Genomic DNA, 22,817 nt, shown 5'->3' with positions numbered 1-22,817 from the left:
TGACCTAAGGCACTGTGCAAGAAGCATGCTGTCTCTCCCCTTCACCCCAAAAAGTGTTCCAAAGGAATTCTCATGTTCAAATCCTATCTATCCTAACAAGATAGATACAAACAAATCCTCAACAAGAGCTGAATCACTAACTCTACACAGAAAAGTCCTGGTCCTATTCATTCTCTTCCAATGAAATCAGAAGGAAGGAAGAGTTGCCTCCCTGCCACTTTGGGAAGCTTGTAGCACCCAGTTAGTATTATAGCTCACAAACTACAAAGGACCTCAGGAATGCCTCAGTCAGGTTTTCTCCTCTGTTCCATACAGCACCAAGGAAATTCTGGGCACTTAATAATGCCCCTAAGAATAAAAAGCCAGTATTCATCAAATTACCCCTCTTTGCTGCCAAAGAACAATGGGACTTCAGTAATTTTCTCCTGTTAAAGCACAGATAAATAGGGCATGACTTCAACGTTAGCAAAATGTCAAGATCACTCCAATGTGCACTTGTTCTACATCACCATGAGGGCTGGTTAGCACAGCTTTGTGCTTTGGCTGGAGACTGCCCCTAAATCCATTCAGCTGTTTGAAAATGAGAGCCATAAATGAGAAAATATGCCTCCACACTACTCCCTCTCAGCTTGGAGAACAAAAAAATTAAAAAAAACAAATGCTTCAAATGTCTATATCTCTTCCTCATAATTCAAAATAATTGCCACCAGGTAAACTCCTTAAGTTTACAAGCTGGGGAACCTTGTCTTATTTATCAAGCAGTTAGCAAGCTCCCTAATTGAGAATATACTCAGGAAATGTGTGCAACATGACTGAATGATTGTATATTCTATGTAATTTCTATGTTCAACAAAGGGGTGTCTTGATAATTACATTTCAATATACTCTCTCAGTCCTTATGAAACATGAAAAATACTTCACTAGTTTTTCCATTCCAAGCAATCTGTTAAAGGAAACCAACATTACTTATAAACAGATTCCAAGCTATCAGGAGGGTAAATTAAAAATATACTTGCGTGTTTTGGATACATTTTTAAAACCATTTGTCAGATTCCTGTTCTGGCAAGAGTCTTATGACTGGCCACATAACTTCTTGAGCTTAAAATGAATCTTCATATTCTAGCTTCTTCCAATTAAATGATAAATGCATATGGCTCTTCAGCATTTATTAGTTACCTATATCTTTAAAACAATTTTCTTATTTCTTGAAATACCCCTATTTTTAGGTTAAATACTATTCCCACATTATCTGGCCTGATTATCTTTTCTAACACAGGATGTAAGTCACACAGAACATACTAACTCTAGCCAATCTAAACACAGTGTCCCCATTTTTACATACTTTCTTGAATTTGATTATTTTCTAGTTATCAACATACAACAGAATTTTTCTGTAACAACAGAAATCTAATATTCTGTTGTAGTTGCTGTATCATAATACATTTAACCAATTCCCTACTAATGGACATTTACTTTCAATTTTATACTACTAAAGGCAATTCTGAAACAAAGATAAACACAGTGTCCCCAAAAAAACCTAAATAAAGCAATGATATGATGTTAACTACTGAGGAAGATCAAGTTATCTCTGAAAAGATTTGGAGAAAAGTGATTCTGGTATCTTTGTGATACACTTCCTGCCTTAGAAGATCTCTGTGTCCATTTCTGAAAAGAGAAGTATAAGAATACACAAAGGTCCAGGGAGTTGCAGCATGTGTGCTTGTGTTACAAAGACCAAACTGGAGCTTCAGGAAGTCTCCAAACATGTCTGAGCCCAAAAAAGACAGACTTAGATACAATACCGACATTCACGGCTAAAGAAGAGGGGCCATTTTTTTTTAAATAAACAGTTAATACATTTTATTTCCATATATAAACAGTTTTTAAGACAATAATAACTAGTGAGGAGTTGAATAAAAGAAGTAAAGATTGTGAACAACAGTTGAAGGAATTCCTTTAACGTTAGGGGATAAAAACACTGCATCCTGGACACAGGCTGTTCCCTGCACACACCCATGCTTACCTGTTCCCTTTACCTGAAACATGCCCCCCAATCTCTCGAAGGCTGAGTAGATGCCAACTCCTTCTGAAGTTTTTGAGTTCAGAAAGAGCTCAATTGTATCTATGCTTAAATCTTACCACTACCGGATCAAAAAGACCACCACCATTCTCCCAAAACTACAAACCAGGGACTGGATTTCACTTTTACATCCCATCATTACACAGATCAGATACAAGTGAGTGAGTAATAAAGAATATAAAGTTTTCATCCCAGAGGACCTCAAAAATAAATAAATAAATCAAAAGTCTTGTATCCTACAAGGTCAAGAGACAAGTGCCGGGAACCAGATCTAGAACCAGGTTCTAGTTCTTGGACTCCAATGACTATATTATTTTCTGGGAATCGGGAGAAGACCAGCATTTCCCAAAATGGTATCTGCTGGACACTGTTCTGCAAGATGCTAATACATACTTAAATAAACTGGAAAAGTCTGGACTAAAACAAAGCTAACATGGTTACTTTACTACAGAACATATGCAGGGCTTTAAAATGCTAATATATACTATAAATTTCCAAGATAAGATTACATAATGAAGCCTTTAGTGAACTAATTTGAGCAAGATTGTTGGGGAGAGTTTGAAAAATGCTTCAAAAAGGTTGTTTTAGTTTGTTTGTTTGTTTTTCCCAATTGTCACAATATTACTGAGTACTTCAGATCAACTTCTAGAAAGTTCTTACCTGATATGTGTTGCAGGCAGAGATTCGTATTGGCGAGACAAAAAGAGCTCCCTATGTTTCAACTGATGTTTCTGTTTATCCGTCAAGTCAGCCTCAATTGTTGTTTCAGATTCTTCCTCAATTTCTTCTACACAAATAAAATTCAAAAAATGCATTATTACAAAGTACATTACCTATTTGGTTATTAAGATAAGACTTAATCAGCCTTTCTTTCATTCAATATTTTTTTCAAACGAACTGATTTTAAATTTACACATTTAACTTGTCATTTGAATTACAACCATAAAATTAAGCTACCCAGGCCTCAAAAGAAGAACTCCAATTTTAAGATGGCAGATGGAACATATGCATCTATCTCCTCTTCTCCCATGAAACTACACCAAAATATCAATGAAAATGTATTAACATTTCAATTACAATAAAAAATGAAGCAACAGGGCTTCCCTGGTGGCACAGTGGTTGAAAGTCCACCTGCCGATGCAGGGGACACGGGTTTGTGCCCGGGTCTGGGAGGATCCCACATGCCGTGGAGCGGCTGGGCCCGTGAGCCATGTCTGCTGAGTCTGCGCGTCCGGAGGCTGTGCTCCGCAATGGGAGAGGCCACAACAGTGAGAGGCCCGTGTACCGCCAAAAAAAAAAAAAGCAACAATGGAAGAAAGATTTTCAAAAACAACAACAAAAGATGGCAAATAGATTAAAATAAAAAGGAAAAGTACACACTTAGTCAAGAGAAGGAAGTGAAAATCTATGTGCGTACAGAGAGGGATGCCACGGAGAAGGTGGGCACAGGGCGAGTACTGACTTATCCCTTGAAGCTACCAAGTATTATGAGAAAGAAAGTAGGGTGAGAGCAAAAAAGCAGGAGACACGGGTTGAAAGTCTATCTATAACACAATAACTTAATCCCAGAATACTCCAGTTAAAAAGAGTACAATCAGAAACAAATAGTATAACACATTTCAAATTTGATAACACAAATAAAAAACTAATAGAAGGATTAGAGGATAATGTTAATGAAATCTCCTAGAAATTAAAACAAAGAGATAACTGAAAACCAAAAGATTAAAATAGTAAAGAAGAATGCATGAGGTCCAACATCCCACTAACAAAAGTTCCATAAAGAAACAACAGAGAAAACAGATTCTTTTACCTCTTTGTTTGTTTGTTTTGGGGGCAGGGGGGGATGAGGGAAGACCTATCAAAGAGACGATTCAAGAAAATTTCCCCTTACTAAGTGTCCAGTGAGACTGAGTGTCCCGATTGAATTCGTGTCATACTTAACTTTTTTTTTTAAGTGACAGCATGAGAAGATTGCAACCATTTACAGGAAAGAAGTGTAGGCACAAGCAAAGAAACCAGAATCCGAGTGGAATCACAGATGAACAGCAACATTCTGTGCTAAGACAGCACAGCAATGCCATCCAAGAGGAAAAATGACATTCAACCTAGAATTGCATAGTCAACTATCAAGTCTTAAAAGAGAATAAGGACAAACTTTTTGCATTCATTCAACCAAGATTTACAGTTCACCCTTGAACAATGTGAGTTTGAACTGCACGGGTCCACTTATATGTGAATTTTTTCAATAAATACAGTACATTGGAAAATTTTTTAGAGGTTTGCAACAATTTGAAAAACTTCACAAATGCGGACTTCCCTGCCAGTCCAGTAGTTAAGACTCTGTGCTTCCAATGGAGGGGGCGCAAGTTCGAACTCTGGTTAGGGAACTGAGATCCCACATGCTACACGGCACCCCCCCCCAAAAAAAAAAAAAAAAAAGAAAGGAAAAGAATTCACAGATGAACCACGTAGCTTAGAAATATCAAAAAAATTAAGAAAAAGGTATGTTGGGACTTCCCTGGTGGCACAGTGGTTAAGAATCCGCCTGCCAATGCAGGGGACATGGGTTCAATCTCTGGTCTGGGAAGATCCCACATGCTGCGGAGCAACTAAGCCTGTGCACCACAACTACTGAGCCTGTGCTCTAGAGCCCGCGAGCCACAACTACTGAAGCCCACACGCCTAGAACCCATGCTCCGCAACAAGAGAAGCCTCCACAATGAGAAGCCCACACACCGCAAGGAAGAGTAGTCCCTGCTTGCCACAACTAGAGAAAGCCCACGCGCAGCAACGAAGACCCAACGCAGCCAAAAATAAATAAATAAAATAAATTTATTTAAAAAGGGATTTTTCACTTAAATGTTTATTAAAAAAAAAGGTATGTCATGAATTCATAAAACATGTGGATAGTAGTCTATCCTTATATAGGCATAAGGTTAATGATATTTAATAAAAACTACTGTGTTAATTTTCTTACTGTTTTATAATTTTCCTTTCAAAGAATTACATTACCATTCATTATATTAAATTGCCTCTCTCTCTAGTAACTGGAAAAACTGCTTATCAGCATATTATCACAGGTAGGTGGGGTTTTTTAAAAAATTGTATCAATGTTTCCAATAGTGTACTACGAATATAACTGTAATACTCTATGCCATAAAACTTTTTAAATGATTCATTCATTATCGTATAGGCTAGGCTACTGTGAAGCAATCATATCAATTACACTAGGCTACCATAAAGAATCATATTGCTGGGCTTCCTTGGTGGCGCAGTGGTTAAGAATCCGCCTGCCAATGGAGGGGACACGGGTTCGAGCCCTGGTCTGGGAAGATCCCACATGCTGTGGAGCAACTAAGCCTGTGCACCACAACTACTGAGCCTGCGCTCTAGAGCCTGAGAGCCACAACTACCGAGCCCACGTGCCACAACTACTGAAGCCTGCGCGCCAGAGCCCATGCTCCGCAACAAGAGAAGCCACTCCAATGAGAAGCCCGCACACCACAACAGAGATAGCCCCCACTCGCCAAAACTAGAGAATGCCCACGTGCAACAACAAAGACCCAACAGAGCCAAAAATAAATAAATAAATTTATTTACTTATTTAAAAAAAAAAAGAATCATACTGCTGATTCTTCATTATCAATGAAGATCACTATAGCACGGATCACTATACCTGTAAATAAATATGAAATTCTTTTCACATTTTTTTTTCCTTTTTAATGTCTAGTGTTAGTAACACACATAACATCTACAGTGTTTTGTATTGTATAAGACAATACTGATGTAGGTACTGACAGACGATTCATCTTATAATTAGATTTATGGTATCAATAAATACAGCATAGTACTGTAAGTATATTTTCTCTTCCTTGTGATTTTCCTAACATTTTCTTTTCTCTGGCTTACTTTAAGAATACAGTATATATTCTGTATGACATACAAAATATGTGTTAATCAACTGTTTATGTTACGTATAAGGCTTCCAGTCAACAGTAGGCTATCAGTTAAGTTTTGGGGGGAGTCAAAAGTTTTATGAAGATTTTCAACTGTGCAGGGGGTTGGTGTCCCTAACTCCTGCATTACTCAAGGGTCAACTGTATTAGGCACCAAAATCAGGCACTAATCAAGGTGCTGGAGGCAATCAGTGAGCAAAAAAGTTGCTACTATGAAGAAATTATTCAAAGTGTTTGCCTCTGGGAAACAGAGCTGGAAGAAAAGGATGGAAAGGGAAGACAAAGTTTTGCCTGAGATTTTTTTTTTAATGCTGTATTTAATATTCTTTTTAAAGAAAAAAATTACTAGATGTCATTTACAGATACAATTCCAAATAATTTTAGATATAAAGTTTTTAAAAATATAATACCTGTAGAGGCTCACAGATCCTCTGCAGCCTTACCTGGACCGGACCAGAAGAGACTGTGTAGCTATGGGAATAGCAGGAGTACTGAGAACTCAGAGTCAGGGAGGGGGTGACTGGATTCTCACACAAGAAGTAAAGCCCAAGGTTAGGCCTCAGAGCCTTCATTTCTGGGCAGTGACAAAACAGACACACACACGCACACAGCAACACATTTCTGTTCCTCAAAATTGTCTCTTATAAATTTCTTACGTACGGACCCAGGACCACAAGAGATTTTATCATATGTGACCCCCTAGCTGTAGTTCTTCTGAGTTGTATGAGGGCAATTAATAGGCTAAGTATCAAATCTTTTCTACCTTCAAACTTTTAAAACTCTGAATTGAAAATGGACCTGTAAAAATTAGAAACTGATTTAGAAAAACATGCATCTAGCTCCAAAACAGAATAATGTGATTTAAAATTCTTTGATTGTTCTTTATAATGAACTACTCAAAGAGAAATGAAGCAATAAAAGAGCCATTTACTTGCCAGTCTAATAACATCTCACCAGTGGAAATCAATGAAGTTACTGCTGCATTGGCACTATTAGCACCAGCAAATATCACATACAAAATTATACTCTTTACCTAATTAGGATTTGATAAATTGTTGTTCCATAAAACACAGCTAACTGAATTCTAACGTGTACCCTATAGAGCTAAAACAGCAACAAGCTCTAAAAATAATGGTAACAACAGCAAATCTTATTTTCTTGTACAATCTCTTGATACTGGGTGAAAAGGAATAAAATCTCTCAAGTTCAATCTAACCAAACACAGAAATCACCACAACAGCATCTGAAACTCATTTTTTCAAATTTACAAGTTAATTTCATTTACATATTTGTATAAATTTCTACTGGCTTCTGAACAAGAAATGATTCCCATGCCATTAACATCCTAAAAACATTAAACAACCGCAATGGCAAGAATTGGCATTTAGACAATGAAAAATTTAAAAGAATAGAACCATCATCAAAAATAACGGGGCTTCCCTGGTGGCACAGTGGTTAAGAATCTGCCTGCCAATGCAGGGGACATAGGTTCAAGCCCTGGTCGGGGAAGATCCTACATGCCGCAGAGCAGCTAAGCCCGTGCGCCACAACTACTGAGCCTGCGCTCTAGAGCCCGCACACCACAACTACTGAGCCAGCGTGCCACAACTACTGAAGCCCACACACCTAGAGCCTGTGCTCCGCAACAAGAGAAGCCACCACAATGAGTAGCCCCCTCACCACAACTAGAGACAGCCCACGTGCGGCAACGAAGACCCAACACCACCAAAAATAAAAATAAAAATAATTTTTTTAATAAAATAAAATTAAAAGGGCTTCCCTGGTGGCGCAGTGGTTGAGAATCTGCCTGCTAATGCAGAGGACACGGGTTCGAGCCCTGTTCTGGGAAGATCCCACATGCTGCGGAGCAACTAGGCCTGTGAGCCACAACTACTGAGCCTGCGCATCTGGAGCCTGTGCTCCGCAACAAGAGAGGCCACGATAGTGAAGAGGCCCACGCACCGCGATGAAGAGTTGCTTGCCGCAACTAGAGAAAGCCCTCGCACAGAAACGAAGACCCAACACAGCCAAAAATAAATATATAAATAATTAAATAAATAAAAGATTACTATTAATTAAAGAAAGAAATAAATAAAATTTTAAAAAAAGAAATTAAAGAAGACTTAAGTAAATGGGAAAACTATGTTCACAGATTAGAAGATTTAACATTGTTAAGATGGCAGTACTGCCTAAGTTGATCACCAGATTCAATGCAACCCCTACCAAAATTCCAACTGTCTTTTTCACAAAAATTAGCAAACTATCCCAAAATTCATATGGACATGTAAGCAACCCAGAATAGCCAAAATAATTTGAAAAAGAACAAATTTAAGAGTACTCACACTTCCAGATTTCAAAGCATTCTTCAAAGCTACAACACTTAAGACGGTGGTACTGGCATAAGGATAGGCATAGATTAATTAGAATATAACTGGGAGTCCAGAAATAAGCCCATACATTTATGTTAAATGATTTTGGATAAGGATGCCAAGACAATTCACTGGGGGAATGAATAGTCTTTTCTACAAATGGTGCTGAGAACAACTGGACATCCACATACAATGAATAAAGCTGGGCCCTCACACCACATACAAAAATTAATTCAAAATGGATCAAAGACCTAAATGTAAGACCTAAAACTTCTATAAAACACTTAGAATAAAACACAAGTGTAAATCTTCATGACCTTAGACTAGGCAATAGTTTCTTCACTATGGCACCCTAAATAAATCACAAGCAACCAAAGAAAAAACAGGTAAATTAGAATTAGTATTAAAATTTTTGTGCTTAAAAAGTACTCTCAAGAAAGCAAAGAGACAACCCATAGAATGGGAGAAAATGTTTGCAAATCATGTAACTCATAAGGTTCTAGTATCCAGAATATATAAAGAACTCTTATAACGATAAAAAGACAACCCAGGGCTTCCCTGGTGGCGCAGTGGTTAAGAATTCGCCTGCCAATGCAGGGGACATGGGTTCGAGCCCTGGTCTGGGAAGATCGCACATGCCGTGGAACAACTAAGTCCATGCGCCACAACTACTGAGCCTGCACTCTAGAGCCCGTGAGCCACAACTACTGAGCCCACGTGCTGCAACTACTGAAGCCTGCGCACCTAGAGCCTGTGCTCCGCAACAAGAGAAGCCAACACAGTGAGAAGCCCGTGCACCACAAGGAAAAGTAGCCCCTGCTCGCCAAAACTAGAGAAAGCCCGCACACAGCAACAAAGACCCAACGCAGCCAGAAACAAAATAAACTAAAATAAATAAATTTTTAAAAAACCATTCACAAAAAAAAAGAAGACAACCCAAGACAACCCAATTAAATAATTGGCAAAGGATCTGAATACATTTCTCCAAAAGATATACAAAGAGCCAATTAGTACATGAAAAGATGTTCAACATCATTAGTTACTAGAGAAATGCAAATCAAAATTACCATGAGAGGACTTCCCTGGTGGTGCAGTGGTTTGAGCCCTGGTGAGGGAAGATCCCACATGCTGCAGAGTAACAAGTCCCGTGCACCACAGCCCGTGTGCCACAACTACTGAGCCTGTGCTCTAGAGCCCATGTGCCCCAACTACTGAAGCCCACGTGCCTAGAACCCATTCTCCGCAGGAAGAGAAGCCACCGCAATGAGAAGCCCACGCGCTGCAACGAAGAGTAGCCCCTGCTCACTGCAACTACAGAAAGCCCACGCGCAGCAGTAAAGACCCAATGCAGCCAAAAATAAAAATGAAATAAATTTTTTTAATTTTAAAATTAATTATTTAATTATTTAAAAACTACTATGAGATATTTCACATTGACCAGAATGACTATAATCAAAAAGATAACAAGCAAAAATGTGGAGAAATTGTAATCTTTGTACATTATCAGTAGAAATGTCAGATGGTGCAGCTGCATTGTAAAACAGTTCAACAGTTCCTCAAATTGCTGAACAGAGTTGCCATGCAACCAAGCAATTCCATTCCTAGGTGTATACCCAGGAGAACAGAAAACATGTCAATACAAAACCTGTACATGAATGTTTATACAGCATTATTCATAACTGCCAAAAAGTGGAAGCAATCCAAATGTTTGATAAATGGATAAATAAATGTAGTATATCCATACAATGGGATATTTACCATTTAGCCATAAAGAGGAATGAAGTGCGGATTCATGCTACAACGTGGATGAACCTTGAGACATTGTATTAGGCTGTATTAGTTTGAACAAAGAAACTTTTTGGCCAACCCCATACTAAATGAAATATTACAAAAGTGAAAGACACAAAAGGTCACGTATTATAGGATGCCATTTATATGAAAAATACAGAATAGACAAATCCACAGAGACAGGAAGTAGCTTGGTGGTTGCCAGAGGATTAGTGGAGGGAAATACAGGGACGGCTAATGGGTACGGGGTTTCTTTTTGGAGTGATAAAAATGTCCTGGAATCAAATAATAGTTATAGTTGCATAAATTTATGAATATACTAAAAACCACTGAATTGTACACCTTTTAAAGTGGTAAGTTATATATGGCATGTAAATTATATCAAAAAGAGAACAAGCTAAACCTTAAAAAGGGCGGGGGGGTGCAAATGAAATGCAAAAAGTCAAAAGAACAATGGATAAATTTCAGCATAGTCATGGAATGGGATTCTACTCAATAGCTAAAAGTTAATGAGTGAATACATATATCAATATGGACAGATCACAAAAACTTGATATTGAGCGAGAAAGCAATCTGTAGAAGGACACATATGTAAAACACCATTTTTTAAGGTGCAAAAACAATGCTCTAAATACATACATATGTAACAAAACTATAAATACACGAATGGGAAAAAAAAAAAACCACACACTAAAGTTGAGATAGCAATTCACCTATGGGGAAACCAGGAAAGCAATGGAGTTGGGAAGGGATGCACACAGCACTAAAAGAATCTGAAGCAAATATGTATGTCACAATAAGGGAGGACAAAGTTGGTTGGTTCGTTCATAATTAGCACATTATTCTCTCTTTTCTGCTTCCTAAAAATACCTCAAAAAGTGAATAGGACTCAAGAGAAGGAAAACTGTAACTAAACTTTAATCCATGTTAAACTGTTTTTTTCCTTAATGAGACAACCACCACAGTTGATCATTTTTATGTTTTAATTTTTTATTATTTATTTATTTTTTGGCTGCATTGGGACTTCATTGCTGTGCGTGGGCTTTCTCTAGTTGCGGCTAGCAGGTGCTACTCTTTCATTGCAGTGCACGGGCTTCTCATTGCAGTGGCTTCCCTTGTTGTGGAGCACGGGCTCTAGGTGCACAGGTTTCAGTAGTTGTGGCACGTGGGCTCAGTAGTTGTGGCTCACAGGCTCTAGAGCGCAGGCTCAGTAGTTGTGGCACATGGGCTCTGTGGCATGTGGGATCTTCCCGGACCAGGGCTCAAACCCGTGTCCCCTGCATTGGCAGGCGGATTCTTAACCACTGCACCACCAGGGAAGTCCCGATAATCATTTATTTACCTATGTCTTCCTTCTCTCCGTATCTTTGTATCATCTTGCCAAAATATTAATTTCAACTGGCATGTTGTATAACGTTAATTTCCGAAATATATACAAATAAATATACATAATTATAACTATACAACTAAATTTTGGGTTTGAAGATTAAAAAAGGAAGGGAACAAAATAGAAATGTGGCCCATCTTGGGAGATCAAAAACAGGTAAGCACCAAGAGTTGACTGCTTCTATAAAGAAATGCATGAGATAAACAGGGAGAATACTGGAGTGGATGAAAAGTTAATAGAAGTAAGAAGATCACATGTAAAGTTGAAAGGAGTCTCTGAGGTTCTGGTACCTAATCCATGAGACTTTCACCAACCTCCAGGTGGAGGAGTCCCCTCCTCTTTGCTATAAAGCAGCACCCACATAAGCTTAAGGTACTTACTTGTCACAGTATGCTTTGTGCAAGTCATCTGATTCACAGAGTTCCTTGAGAACAAAGATGGGTCATTTATCTTTGTATCAATGCTGATTTTCTCATGGGGTAGAAGAGACGGAACCTCAAGAAATGTTCACAGCAGACCAGGTAAAAATTATCAGTAACACTCAAATCAGCTGCTGCGACGACAGACTCACAGAGTTATGACATAAAACACCGCAAAGAGTAACCATCAAAAGGTTACTGTTCAGGCTTCCCCAGTGGCGCAGCTGTTGAGAGTCCACCTGCCGATGCAGGGGACACGGGTTCGTGCCTTGGTCCGGGAAGATCCCACATGCCGCGGAGCGGCTACGCCCGTGAGCCATGGCCGCTGAGCCTGCGCGTCCGGAGCCTGTGCTCCTCAATGGGAGAGGCCACAACAGTGAGAGGCCCGCATAACGAAAAAAAAAAAAAAGGTTACTGTTCAAGGGCTCTGTCACATCTCATCCCAGTGCTTTCCACAATTCTTCCCAGATCTAACACAAGGTGGATGGGATACCAGGCTTCAGAGTCACACTTGAAATCAAAGTCTAGTTCCATCCGTTCCTAGTTGGGGGCAAAATTATTTACTCTCTGTAATCCTCAGTTTTATCATCTGTAAAACGTGGACATAATTTCTCCCTTATAAGGTTATTGTGAGAATTAAGATAGTGCACATAATTCGCTTAGCACAGTGCCTAACACAGTGCTAAATTTTAAAATTTGCTATTACAATTTTTTAATGAATTCATATAATTTTCTTTGACATTTGGGAAACAATTCTTATCTCCTAAGACAATGGTTCCTAATTAAGAAAGCAAATCATGTTAAAATTAAAACAAATTAAAAATTGCTTTCACTTTTTGTAAACAACCAAAAACAGATATCCAGACCCCACCCCTGGAAATACTGATTTAAAACTTCTAGGGTACAGTCACACCAGTTAAGCCTCAGTTAAGAATCATTATTATAAAGCACTAATTTGAAAACATTTTTCTGGCAGAACACCTATGCCAGCAATTCTCAAGCTTTTTAGTCTCAGGACCCCTTATATTCTTCAATTCTATCAGGGGTTTCAAAGAAGTTTTGTTTTCATTGGTAACACATCTACCAATATTGTGTTAGAAATTAAAACAAATCAATTTTGAAAATACTGGAAATCACAAGCACACAATGCATTATCATGAGTGATGAAGTCATCACATGTCATAAAGCCTGGAAAAACTCTGCTATACACTCCTGAGAGAATCAGAAAGACAATTAAATAACAGCTTAGTATTATCAAGAAAATTTTCACCACAGACACCCTGAAAGATATTCAGGAAAAACTGACTTATGCAAAAGAAATATTAACTCGAAGTCTAATTTGAAAAGAAAAACAAGAACTGGCTAAAGCAAGGTTTTTTTTACTCTATTGGGTTTAAGAAACCTGTCACAGAAATTTTATCTTCACATTGTGAGATACAATGACTCATAAGTTGTTATATAGCAAGTTAGGATCCCATCAGAAATTTAAGCTATTTCTGCTTTACATTTATTTATTCAAAGAACACTGCATCTGGCAAAGGCTGCCCAATCTTATAATATATTCAAAGTCCATCTGGAATTTTATGCAGCCTTAACATGCCACCATGCATTTTTCCGTTTGCTGTCAATTTCAAAACTTAAGAAACAAAACGATTTACAAGCAACCATATTTTCCGGCACCACAAGACCACCACCCTTCTCCCATTCATTTCAGACACAGCAGCCAGCATCTTCCCACAATGCAACTCATTTCTCTTGCTTTGATTAATAAAGAGTCTCATGGTTTATAAATCTTCTAATGATCTGCCCTGCCATATGTTTTACCTACTTCCCCCACAACTACACCCCATTCCCAGGGCAAAAAAGAAGAGCGGCCCCCGCTCGCCACAACTAGAGAAAGCCCGCGCACAGCAATGAAGACCCAAAGCCGCCAAAGTAAACAAATAAATTTATTTTAAAGAAAAGAATATAGCCCGGGACTTCCCTGGTGGTCCAGTTGTTGAGAATCCACCTTCCAATGCAGGGGAACTGGGTTAGAGCCCTGGCCGGGGAAACTAGGATCCCACATGCCGCAGGGCAACTAAGCCCATGCGCCACAACAAAAGATCCTGCGTGCTGCAACTAGGACCCAATGCAGCCGAATAAACAAATAAAATAAATAAATATTTTTTTTAAAAAAAAAGAATACAGCCCGACCAGAATTCACATAAATTGACAGAGGAAGCGAAAATTGGTCAACCACTGTGGAAATCTCTTTGCAATATTCTACTAAAGTATATTTATACCCACCCCATAAACCAACAATTCCCAATCCTTGGTATTTATCCAAGAGGAATGAGAGCTTAAGTATACCAAAAGAATGTTCTCAGCAATTTTATTCACAGGAGCCCAAACTGGAAACCATTTGAATGTCCATCAACAGGAGAATAATACTGCTGGGCCAGAAAAAAGAACAAGTGATACAAGCAATAACATAGACGGATCCCACAGACACGGTGCTGACAAGCAATAACATAGACGAATCCCACAAACACGGTGCTGAGTGAAAAAAGTCAGACAAAAGGGTAAATACAATAGGTACTCCACTGTGATGAAGTCAGAAACCAGGCAAAACTAACGGGTGGTAGTAGAGTGGTAGTAGACATCGGAGCAGTGGTTATCTGGGGAGGGGGGAGGAAGAGGGTACTAATGGGCACAAAGGAATCTGCTGAGGTATTAGAAAGTTTTTCTATCTTAATCTGAGTGGTAGTAATAGAAATGTATACGTCTGTGAAAATCTCTTGACCTGCACACTTTACCTATTACACTGTATTTTATACCTTGATTTTTAGATATTTTGTAAAAGGATTATGATTTCTCCTTCTAGACAATGTAATAGGGATCAGATCTACCCACCCGTATGAAACCACCAAAATTTACAAATTTTGGTTTTTACAAATTTACCCCCCAAAATCAAAACTTAATAAATAAGTTTAAAAGCAGAAAAAAATACATGAAGCATCAGGCCACGGGCACATCAGGCAATGAAGAACAGTGATCCCTGAGAGACGGAAAACAAACAAGGTGAGCCCTAACACTGGCCCTTACTTATTGCCGTGGCAGAGTTTCCAGGCAACAGTGAAGGAGGGGAAACTGAGGCAGAGCCTGGCAGACTCCCAGAGGTGAGGAGACGAAGGTGAGAGACCAGGGAGACCAAGGCAACTAGAGTTCAAAAGATAGAGTACCAGAGTACCAGAGTGAGAAAACCTGGAGATCACAGACGGTGATCCTCGAGCACAGCACCCATCAGTGAATGCATGTGAGGAAACTGCCATAAAACAGGGGAAGAATCAGCGGGAACAGTGCACAGTGCTCACACGGGGCCACGAACAGTGTTTGTTTGCAAACAACCACACTGGTAAAACTGATAATTCACAGTGTATTGGGTAGAGTTCACAGAAAGGTCTTGCCTAAATAATTGGGAACAATTAAAGCCCTAGACTGAGCACTGACTGCTCTGTGCCCACTTAACCAATGTACATTAAGTCATAAACGCAACAACCAAAAGGACCAATCTGTTTCCAAGTAACTTAAGTGCATCACAAGGGTCAAGAAGATTTACAGGAGCATAAAAATACCCAGGACACAAGAAGGTAAAATTTACAATGACGGCTACATACCTATTAGGAGGCCTAAAATTAAAAAGACTTACCTTATGAAGTGCTGGCAATGATGTGAGGAAACCAGAACTCCCCTACACTGCAGATTAGAATGTAAAATGGTACAATCACTTTCGCAAACAGTTGCAGTTTCCTAAAAGGCTAAAAATATCCAGACCATATGATAAGGCTATGCCAGTACCAACCAAGAAGAAATGTATGTCTGTACAAAGACCGGCACCAACTGTTCAAAGCAACTTTGTCTGTAATAGCCCCAAACTGCGAACAACTGAAATATCCATCAACAGATGAGTAGACAAATTGTGATACATCCACACAAAGGGATACAATAAAAAGGAAGAAACCAGTGATCTATGTATTCAAGGATTAGAAGACTCAGTATTGTGAAGATGTCAATTCTGCCCCAAATTGATCAATGGATTTAATGCAATCCCAATCAAAATCCAAGCAGACTTTTTGTAAAAACTGACAAGCTGATTCTAAGATTTATATAAAAATGCATAAGATCTAGAATAGCCAAAACAACTCTAACAAAGAGAAATCAAAGTTGGAGGGCTAACATTACTTGATTTCAAGAAGTATTAGAAAGCTAAAATAATCCAAAGTGTGTTGACGGTGAAAAGAGTAACAGGTGGATCAAAGGAACAGAACAGAAAGGCCAGAATAGAGCCACACATATATGACCAACTGATCTGACAAAGGCAAAAAAGCAATGCAATGGAGAAAGGATAGTCTTTTCAACAAACAGTGCTGCGGCAACTGAATATGCATGCACCCCCCCAAAGGAACTTAGCATGGACACCTTGTACCATAACACAAAAAGTAACTAAAGGCTTCCCTGGTGGCGCAGTGGTTGAGAGTCCGCCTGCCGATGCAGGGGGCACGGGTTCGTGCCCCGGTGCGGGAGAATCCCACATGCCACGGAGTGGCTGGGCCCGTGAGCCATGGCCGCTGGGCCTGCGTGTCCGGAGCCTGTGCTCCGCAATGGGAGAGGCCACAGCAGTGAGAGGTGTGCGTACCACCAAAAAAAAAAAAAAAAAAAAAACTTCTACAAGAAAATATAGAAGACTAAATGATAGCAAAGTATGAAAGTAAAATGATTCATACTTTCTGGAAGACTCTTTAGGAACACTTGTTAAAAATCTTAAAAACTGTACATGCACTCTGATCTAATTCCACTAAGAAAAGACAGATAAATTCATGAAAATGTATTTGCTACACAGTAACTGAAGCATTTTTCTAATTTTTTCCTGTAAACTACTAAATAATCTAAAATAATTCTACAATGGTACATGCTATTTAAAGTTGTGAATTATGTGATATATGAATTACCAATATAAGAAACATGGGCCACCTCATACTACAGGATATCATATTTTTCAAAGCTTGGAACACTGAGGAAACCAAGGGTCAGAAAATTTATAGTCTAGCATGGACAAAACAGAAATAAGAATGAATCACAGAATACAGGATTACAACAACATTTCTTACACACATTTTCTGCAGTATCTTCACTCTTAAGAGCCTTACACTAATGAGCTTCATAATTTCTAACAATTTCATTTAATTCTGTCATCCTTTGCTGTCCTGTTTATAGTAATTTATATGAAAAGGTATACAACACTGAGCAAGTTTTTAAAAAGTCTTTTCAAATAGGGAAGACTATGGAAAATATTTCTCCAACTGTAGAGGACTGAGTAATCTGAAAACAACCTCAACAAAAGAAAAAATGGATTTGCTCCTTGAACTATGAAAACGCAACAAAGGAGTCAACCATATTACACCTTAAAGGCAAAAACAATTATTAAAAAAAACAGGAAATAAAATCTTTTATTTATTATCACAAGAGATGTCTTTCTAACACACAACCTTCAATAACTTTCTACCAGGCTGAAATTAATTCCTCTCAGGAGTTGCAGTTTCACCCTCATGAATTACCGATACTCTTAAATATAAAGCAAGTTGGGCTAACCAGCTATTTTTACAGCCTTGCCACACAAAGACTCACAAATCTCCACAATGTGAAAATATTCATGCAGCTTTAAAGACTATTGTAGGACTTCCCTGGTGGCCCAGCAGTTAAGAATCCACCTGCCGGGACTTCCCTGGTGGCGCAGTGATTAAGAAGCCGCCAACCAATACAGTGGACACAGGTTCAAGCCCTGGTCCGGGAATATCCCACATGCCACAGAGCAACTGCGCCCATGCGCCACAACTACTGAGCCGGCGCTCTGGAGCCCGTGAGGCACAACTACTGAAGCCCGCACGCCTAGAGCCCGTGCTCTGCGACAAGAGAAGCCACAGCAATGAGAAGGTCGCACACCGCAATGAGTAGCCTCCGCTTGCCGCAACTAGAGAAAGCCTGCATGCAGCAACGAAGACCCAATGCAGCCAAAAATAATATAAATAAATAAATAAATTTTTAAAATAAATAAATTTAAAATAAAGACTATTATAAGTATTATACACTGGGTCCATGAGGGGGAAAAACACAAGACAAAGCAAGAGATCATGGGGAAAAAAACTATGTTAAGAAAGATGAATTTGGGACTTCCCTGGTGACACAGTGGTTAAGAATCTGCCTGCCAAAGCAGGGGACACGGGTTCAAGCCCTGGTACAGGAAGATCCCACATACCACGGAACAACTAAGTCCGTGCGCCACAACTACTGAGCCTGCACTCTAGAGCTCATGTGCCACAACTACTGAGCCCGCATGCCACAACTACTGAAGCCTGCGCGCCTAGAGTCCGTGCTCCTCAACAAGAGAAGCCACTGCAATGAGAAGCCTGTGCACCGCAACGAAGAGTAGCCCCCGCTCGCCGCAACCAGAGAAAGCCCAGGCACAGCTACAAAGACCCAACGCAGCCAAAAATAAAAATAAATAAACTTATAAAGTCCCCTATTATGATGGTGTTACTGTCAATTTCCCCTTTTATGGCTGTTAGTATTTGCCTTATGTATTGAGGTGCTCCTATGTTGGGTGCACAAATATTTACAATTGTTATCTCTTCTTCTTGGATTGATCCCTTGATCATTACGTAGTGTCCTTCTTTGTCTCTTCTAATAGTCTTTATTTTAAAGTCTATTTTGTCTGATATGAGAATTGCTACTCCAGCTTTCTTTTGATTTCCATTTGCATGGAATATCTTTTTCCATCCCCTCACTTCCAGTCTGTATGCATCCGTAGGTCTGAAGTGGGTCTCTTGTAGACAGCACATAGATGGGTCTTGTTTTTGTATCCATTCAACCAGTCTATGTCTTTTGGTTGCAGCATTTAATCCATTTACATTTAAGGTAATTATCAATATGTATGTTCCTATTCCCATTTCTTAATTGTTTTGGGTTTGTTATTATAGGTCTTTTTCTTCTCTGTGTTTCCTGCCTAGAGAAGTTCCTTTAGCATTTGTTGTACAGCTGGTTTGGTGGTGCTGAATTCTCTTAGCTTTTGCTTGTCTGTAAAGGTTTTTTTTTGTTTGTTTGTTTGTTTTCATTTTATTTTTTTTAACATCTTTATTGGGGTATAATGCTACACAATGGTGTGTTAGTTTCTGCTTTATAACAAAGTGAATCAGTTATACATATACATATGTTCCCAAATCTCTTCCCTCTTGCATCTTCCTCCCTCCCACCCTCCCTATCCCACCCCTCCAGGCGGTCACAAAGCACCGAGCTGATATCCCTGTGCTATGCGGCTGCTTCTCATTAGCTATCTACCTTACGTTTTGTAGTGTATATATGTCCATGCCTCTCTCTCACTTTGTCACAGCTCACCCTTTCCCCTCCCCATATCCTCAAGTCCATTCTCCAGTAGGTCTGTGTCTTTATTCCTGTCTTACCCCTAGGTTATTTTTTCTTAAATTCCATATATATGTGTTAGCATACGGTATTTGTCTCTCTCTTTCTGACTTACTTCACTCTGTATGACAGACTCTAGGTCTATCCACCTCATTACAAATAGCTCAATTTCATTTCTTTTTATGGCTGAGTAATATTCCATTGTATATATGTGCCACATCTTCTTTATCCATTCATCCGATGATGGGCACTTAGGTTGTTTCCATCTCTGAGCTATTGTAAATAGAGCTGCAATGAACATTCCGGTACATGATCCTTTTTGAATTATGGTTTTCTCAGGGTATATGCCCAGTAGTGGGATTGCTGGGTCATATGGTAGTTCTATTTGTAGTTTTTTAAGGAACCTCCATACTGTTCTCCATAGTGGCTGTACCAATTCACATTCCCACCAGCAGTGCAGGAGTGTTCCCTTTTCTCCACACCCTCTCCAGCATTTATTGTTTCTAGATTTTTTGATGATGGCCATTCTGGCTGGTGTGAGATGATACCTCATTGTAGTTTTGATTTGCATTTCCCTAATGATTAATGATGTTGAGCATTCTTTCACGTGTTTGTTGGCAGTCTGTATATCTTCTTTGGAGAAATGTCTATTTAGATCTTCTGCCCATTTTTGGATTGGGTTGTTTGTTTTTTTGTTATGGAGCTGAGTCTGTAAAGGTTTTAATTTCTCCGTCAAATCTGAATGAGATCCTTGCTGGGTAGAGTAATCTTGGTTGTAGGTCTTTCCCTTTCATCACCTGAATATGTCCTGCCACTCCCTTCTAGCTTACAGAGTTTCTACTGAAAGATCAGCTGTTAACCTTATGGGGATTCCCTAACCTTATGGGGATTCCCTTGTATGTTATTTGTTGCTCTTCCCTTGCTGTTCTTAATATTTTTTCTTTGTATTTAATTTTTGATAGTTTGATTAATATGTGTCTTGGCACGTTTCTCCTTGGATTTATCCTGCCTGGGACACTGTGCTTCCTGGACTTGATTAACTATTTCCTTTCCCATATTAGGGAAGTTTTCAACTATAATCTCTTCAAATATTTTCTCAGTCCCTTTCTTTTCTTCTTCTTCTTCTGGGACCCACATAATTCAAATGCTGGTGCGTTTAATATTGTCCCAGAAGTCTCTGAGACTGCCCTCAATTCTGTTCATTCTTTTTTCTTTATTCTGCTCTGCGGTAGTTATTTCCACTATTTTATCTTCCAGGTCACTTATCTGTTCTTCTGCCTCCACTATTCTGCTATTGGTTCCTTCTACAGAATTTTTATTTCATTTATTGTGTTGTTCATCATTGTTTGCTCTTCAGTTCTTCTAGGTCCTTGTTAGACGTTTCTTGTATTTTCTCCATTCTATTTCCAAGATTTTGGATCACCTTTACTATCATTATTCTGAATTCCTTTTCGGGTAGACTACCTATTTCCTCTGCATTTGTTTGGTCTGGTGGGTTTTTACCTTGCTCCTTCATCTGCTGAGTATTTCTCTGTCTTCTGATTTTGCTTAATTTACTGTGTTTGGGGTCTTCCTTTTCGCAGGCTGCAGGTTCATAGTTCCCATTGTTTTTGGTGTCTGCCCCCAGTGGGTAAGGTTGGTTCAGTGGGTTGTGTAGGCTTCCTGGTGGAGGAGACTGGTGCCTGTGTTCTGGTGGATGAGGCTGGATCTTGTCTTTCTAGTGGGCAGGACCGCGTCCGGTGGTGTGTTTCGGGGTATCTATGACCTTATCCTGATTTTAGGCAGCCTCTCTGCTAACGGGTGGGGTTGTGTTCCTATCTTGCTAGTTGTTTGGCATGGGGTGTCCGGCACTGGAGCTTGCTGGTCATTGAGTGGAGCTGGGTCTTAGCATTGACACAGAGATCTCTGGGAGATCTCTCACCGACTGGTATTACGTGGAGCTGGGAGGTCTCTGGTGGACCAATGTCCTGAACTCGGCTCTCCCACCTCAGAGGCTCAGGCCTGACACCCAGCCAGAGCACCAAGATCCTGTGAGCCACATACGTGCAGAGTTTCTTCCCTTTTGGGAAGAAACGTGCAGAGTTTCTTCCCTTTTGGGAAGTCTGAGGTCTTCTGCCTTCAGTAGGTATTCTGTAGGAGTTGTTCCACATGTAGATGTATTTTTGATGTATTTGTGAGGAGGAAGGTGATCTCCACGTCTTACTCCTCCGCCATCTTGAAGGTCTCCACTTGCAGTTCTTTTGACCCTGAGTTTAATTATAGGAGTTGAAATCTTCTTTGCAGTTTCTGTGATTACTTCTCCTAGAGGTTTCCAGATTTGAAATGTGTAGCAACCTGCAAATCCAAGAGCTGCAATACCCAGCCCCACAGCTATAGAACCCCTTGCCAGTCCCTGGTCAATGTCAGCGTCCACCCACTTGGTCGGGGGCGGCGAGTACTCAGCGTAGCGCAGGCCCTCACCGGCGGTGGAAGAGTTCATATTCTAATTCCACTAAATGTTGCTATGACTTTTGGTAAGTTACTGACTTCTCTTTGGGCCACTGTAGAAATAGAGCTAATAACAACCTAAATTAACAAATTCTAGTAGTGACGATTAAAAGAACAAAATGAATATGTGTCTAGTGTACCATCTGAAACACAGAGTTCAAAATTGTTAGTTTTCAGGACTTCCCTTGTGGTCCAGTGGTTAAGAATCCACCTTCCAATGCAGGGGATGTGGGTTCGATCCCTGGTCAGGGAACTAAGATCCCACGTGCCATGGAGCAACTAAGCCTGCACGCCATAACTAGAGAGCCCACACGTCACAACTGCTGAGCCCACATGCCACACCTAGAGAGCCTGCGCACTGCAACTACTGAGCCCGTGTGCTCTGGAGCCCATGTGCCACACTACAGAGAAGCCCGCACGCTGCAATTAGAGAAACCTGCGTGCCACAATGAAGAGCCCATGCGCTGTAATGAAAGATCCCGTGTTGCAACGAATATACCATGAGCAGCAACTAAGGCCCAACGCAGCCAAATTAATTAATTAATTAATTTTTTTAAATGTATTAAAAAACTGGGGGCTTCCCTGGTGGCGCAGTGGTTGAGAATCCGCCTGCCAATGCAGGGGACACGGGTTTGATCCCTGGTCCAGGAAGGTCCCACATGCCATGGAGCAACTAAGCCTGTGCACCACAACTACTGAGTCCACGTGCCACAACTAGTGAAGCCCGTGCACCTAGAGCCTGTGCTCCACAACAGGAGAAGCCACCGCAGTGAGAGTCCCACGCACCGAAGCGAAGAGTGGCCCCCGCTCACCGCAACCAGAGAAAGCCCACGCACAGCAACCAAGACCCAACGCAGCCATAAATAAGTAAATAAA

The 22,817-nt window shown here is 39.9% G+C and overlaps 1 protein-coding gene across 1 annotated transcript in view; it reads right to left on the bottom strand.

The window, feature by feature from the left end:
* The window catches only part of MTA3 (metastasis associated 1 family member 3), a 152,567-nt gene that overhangs the window by 102,133 nt on the left and 27,617 nt on the right, over nt 1-22,817 (bottom strand). Inside the window, exon 4 of the mRNA XM_082672083.1 lies at nt 2,741-2,867. Within this exon, the coding sequence (XP_082528209.1) occupies nt 2,741-2,867 (127 nt within the window). The remainder of the gene's footprint in view (nt 1-2,740; nt 2,868-22,817) is intronic.

This window comes from Grampus griseus (genome assembly GCF_964374135.1).
Source record: "Grampus griseus genome assembly, chromosome: 15".
Taxonomy (NCBI): domain Eukaryota; kingdom Metazoa; phylum Chordata; class Mammalia; order Artiodactyla; family Delphinidae; genus Grampus; species Grampus griseus.
This window is presented reverse-complemented; position numbering and strand designations above follow the sequence as displayed.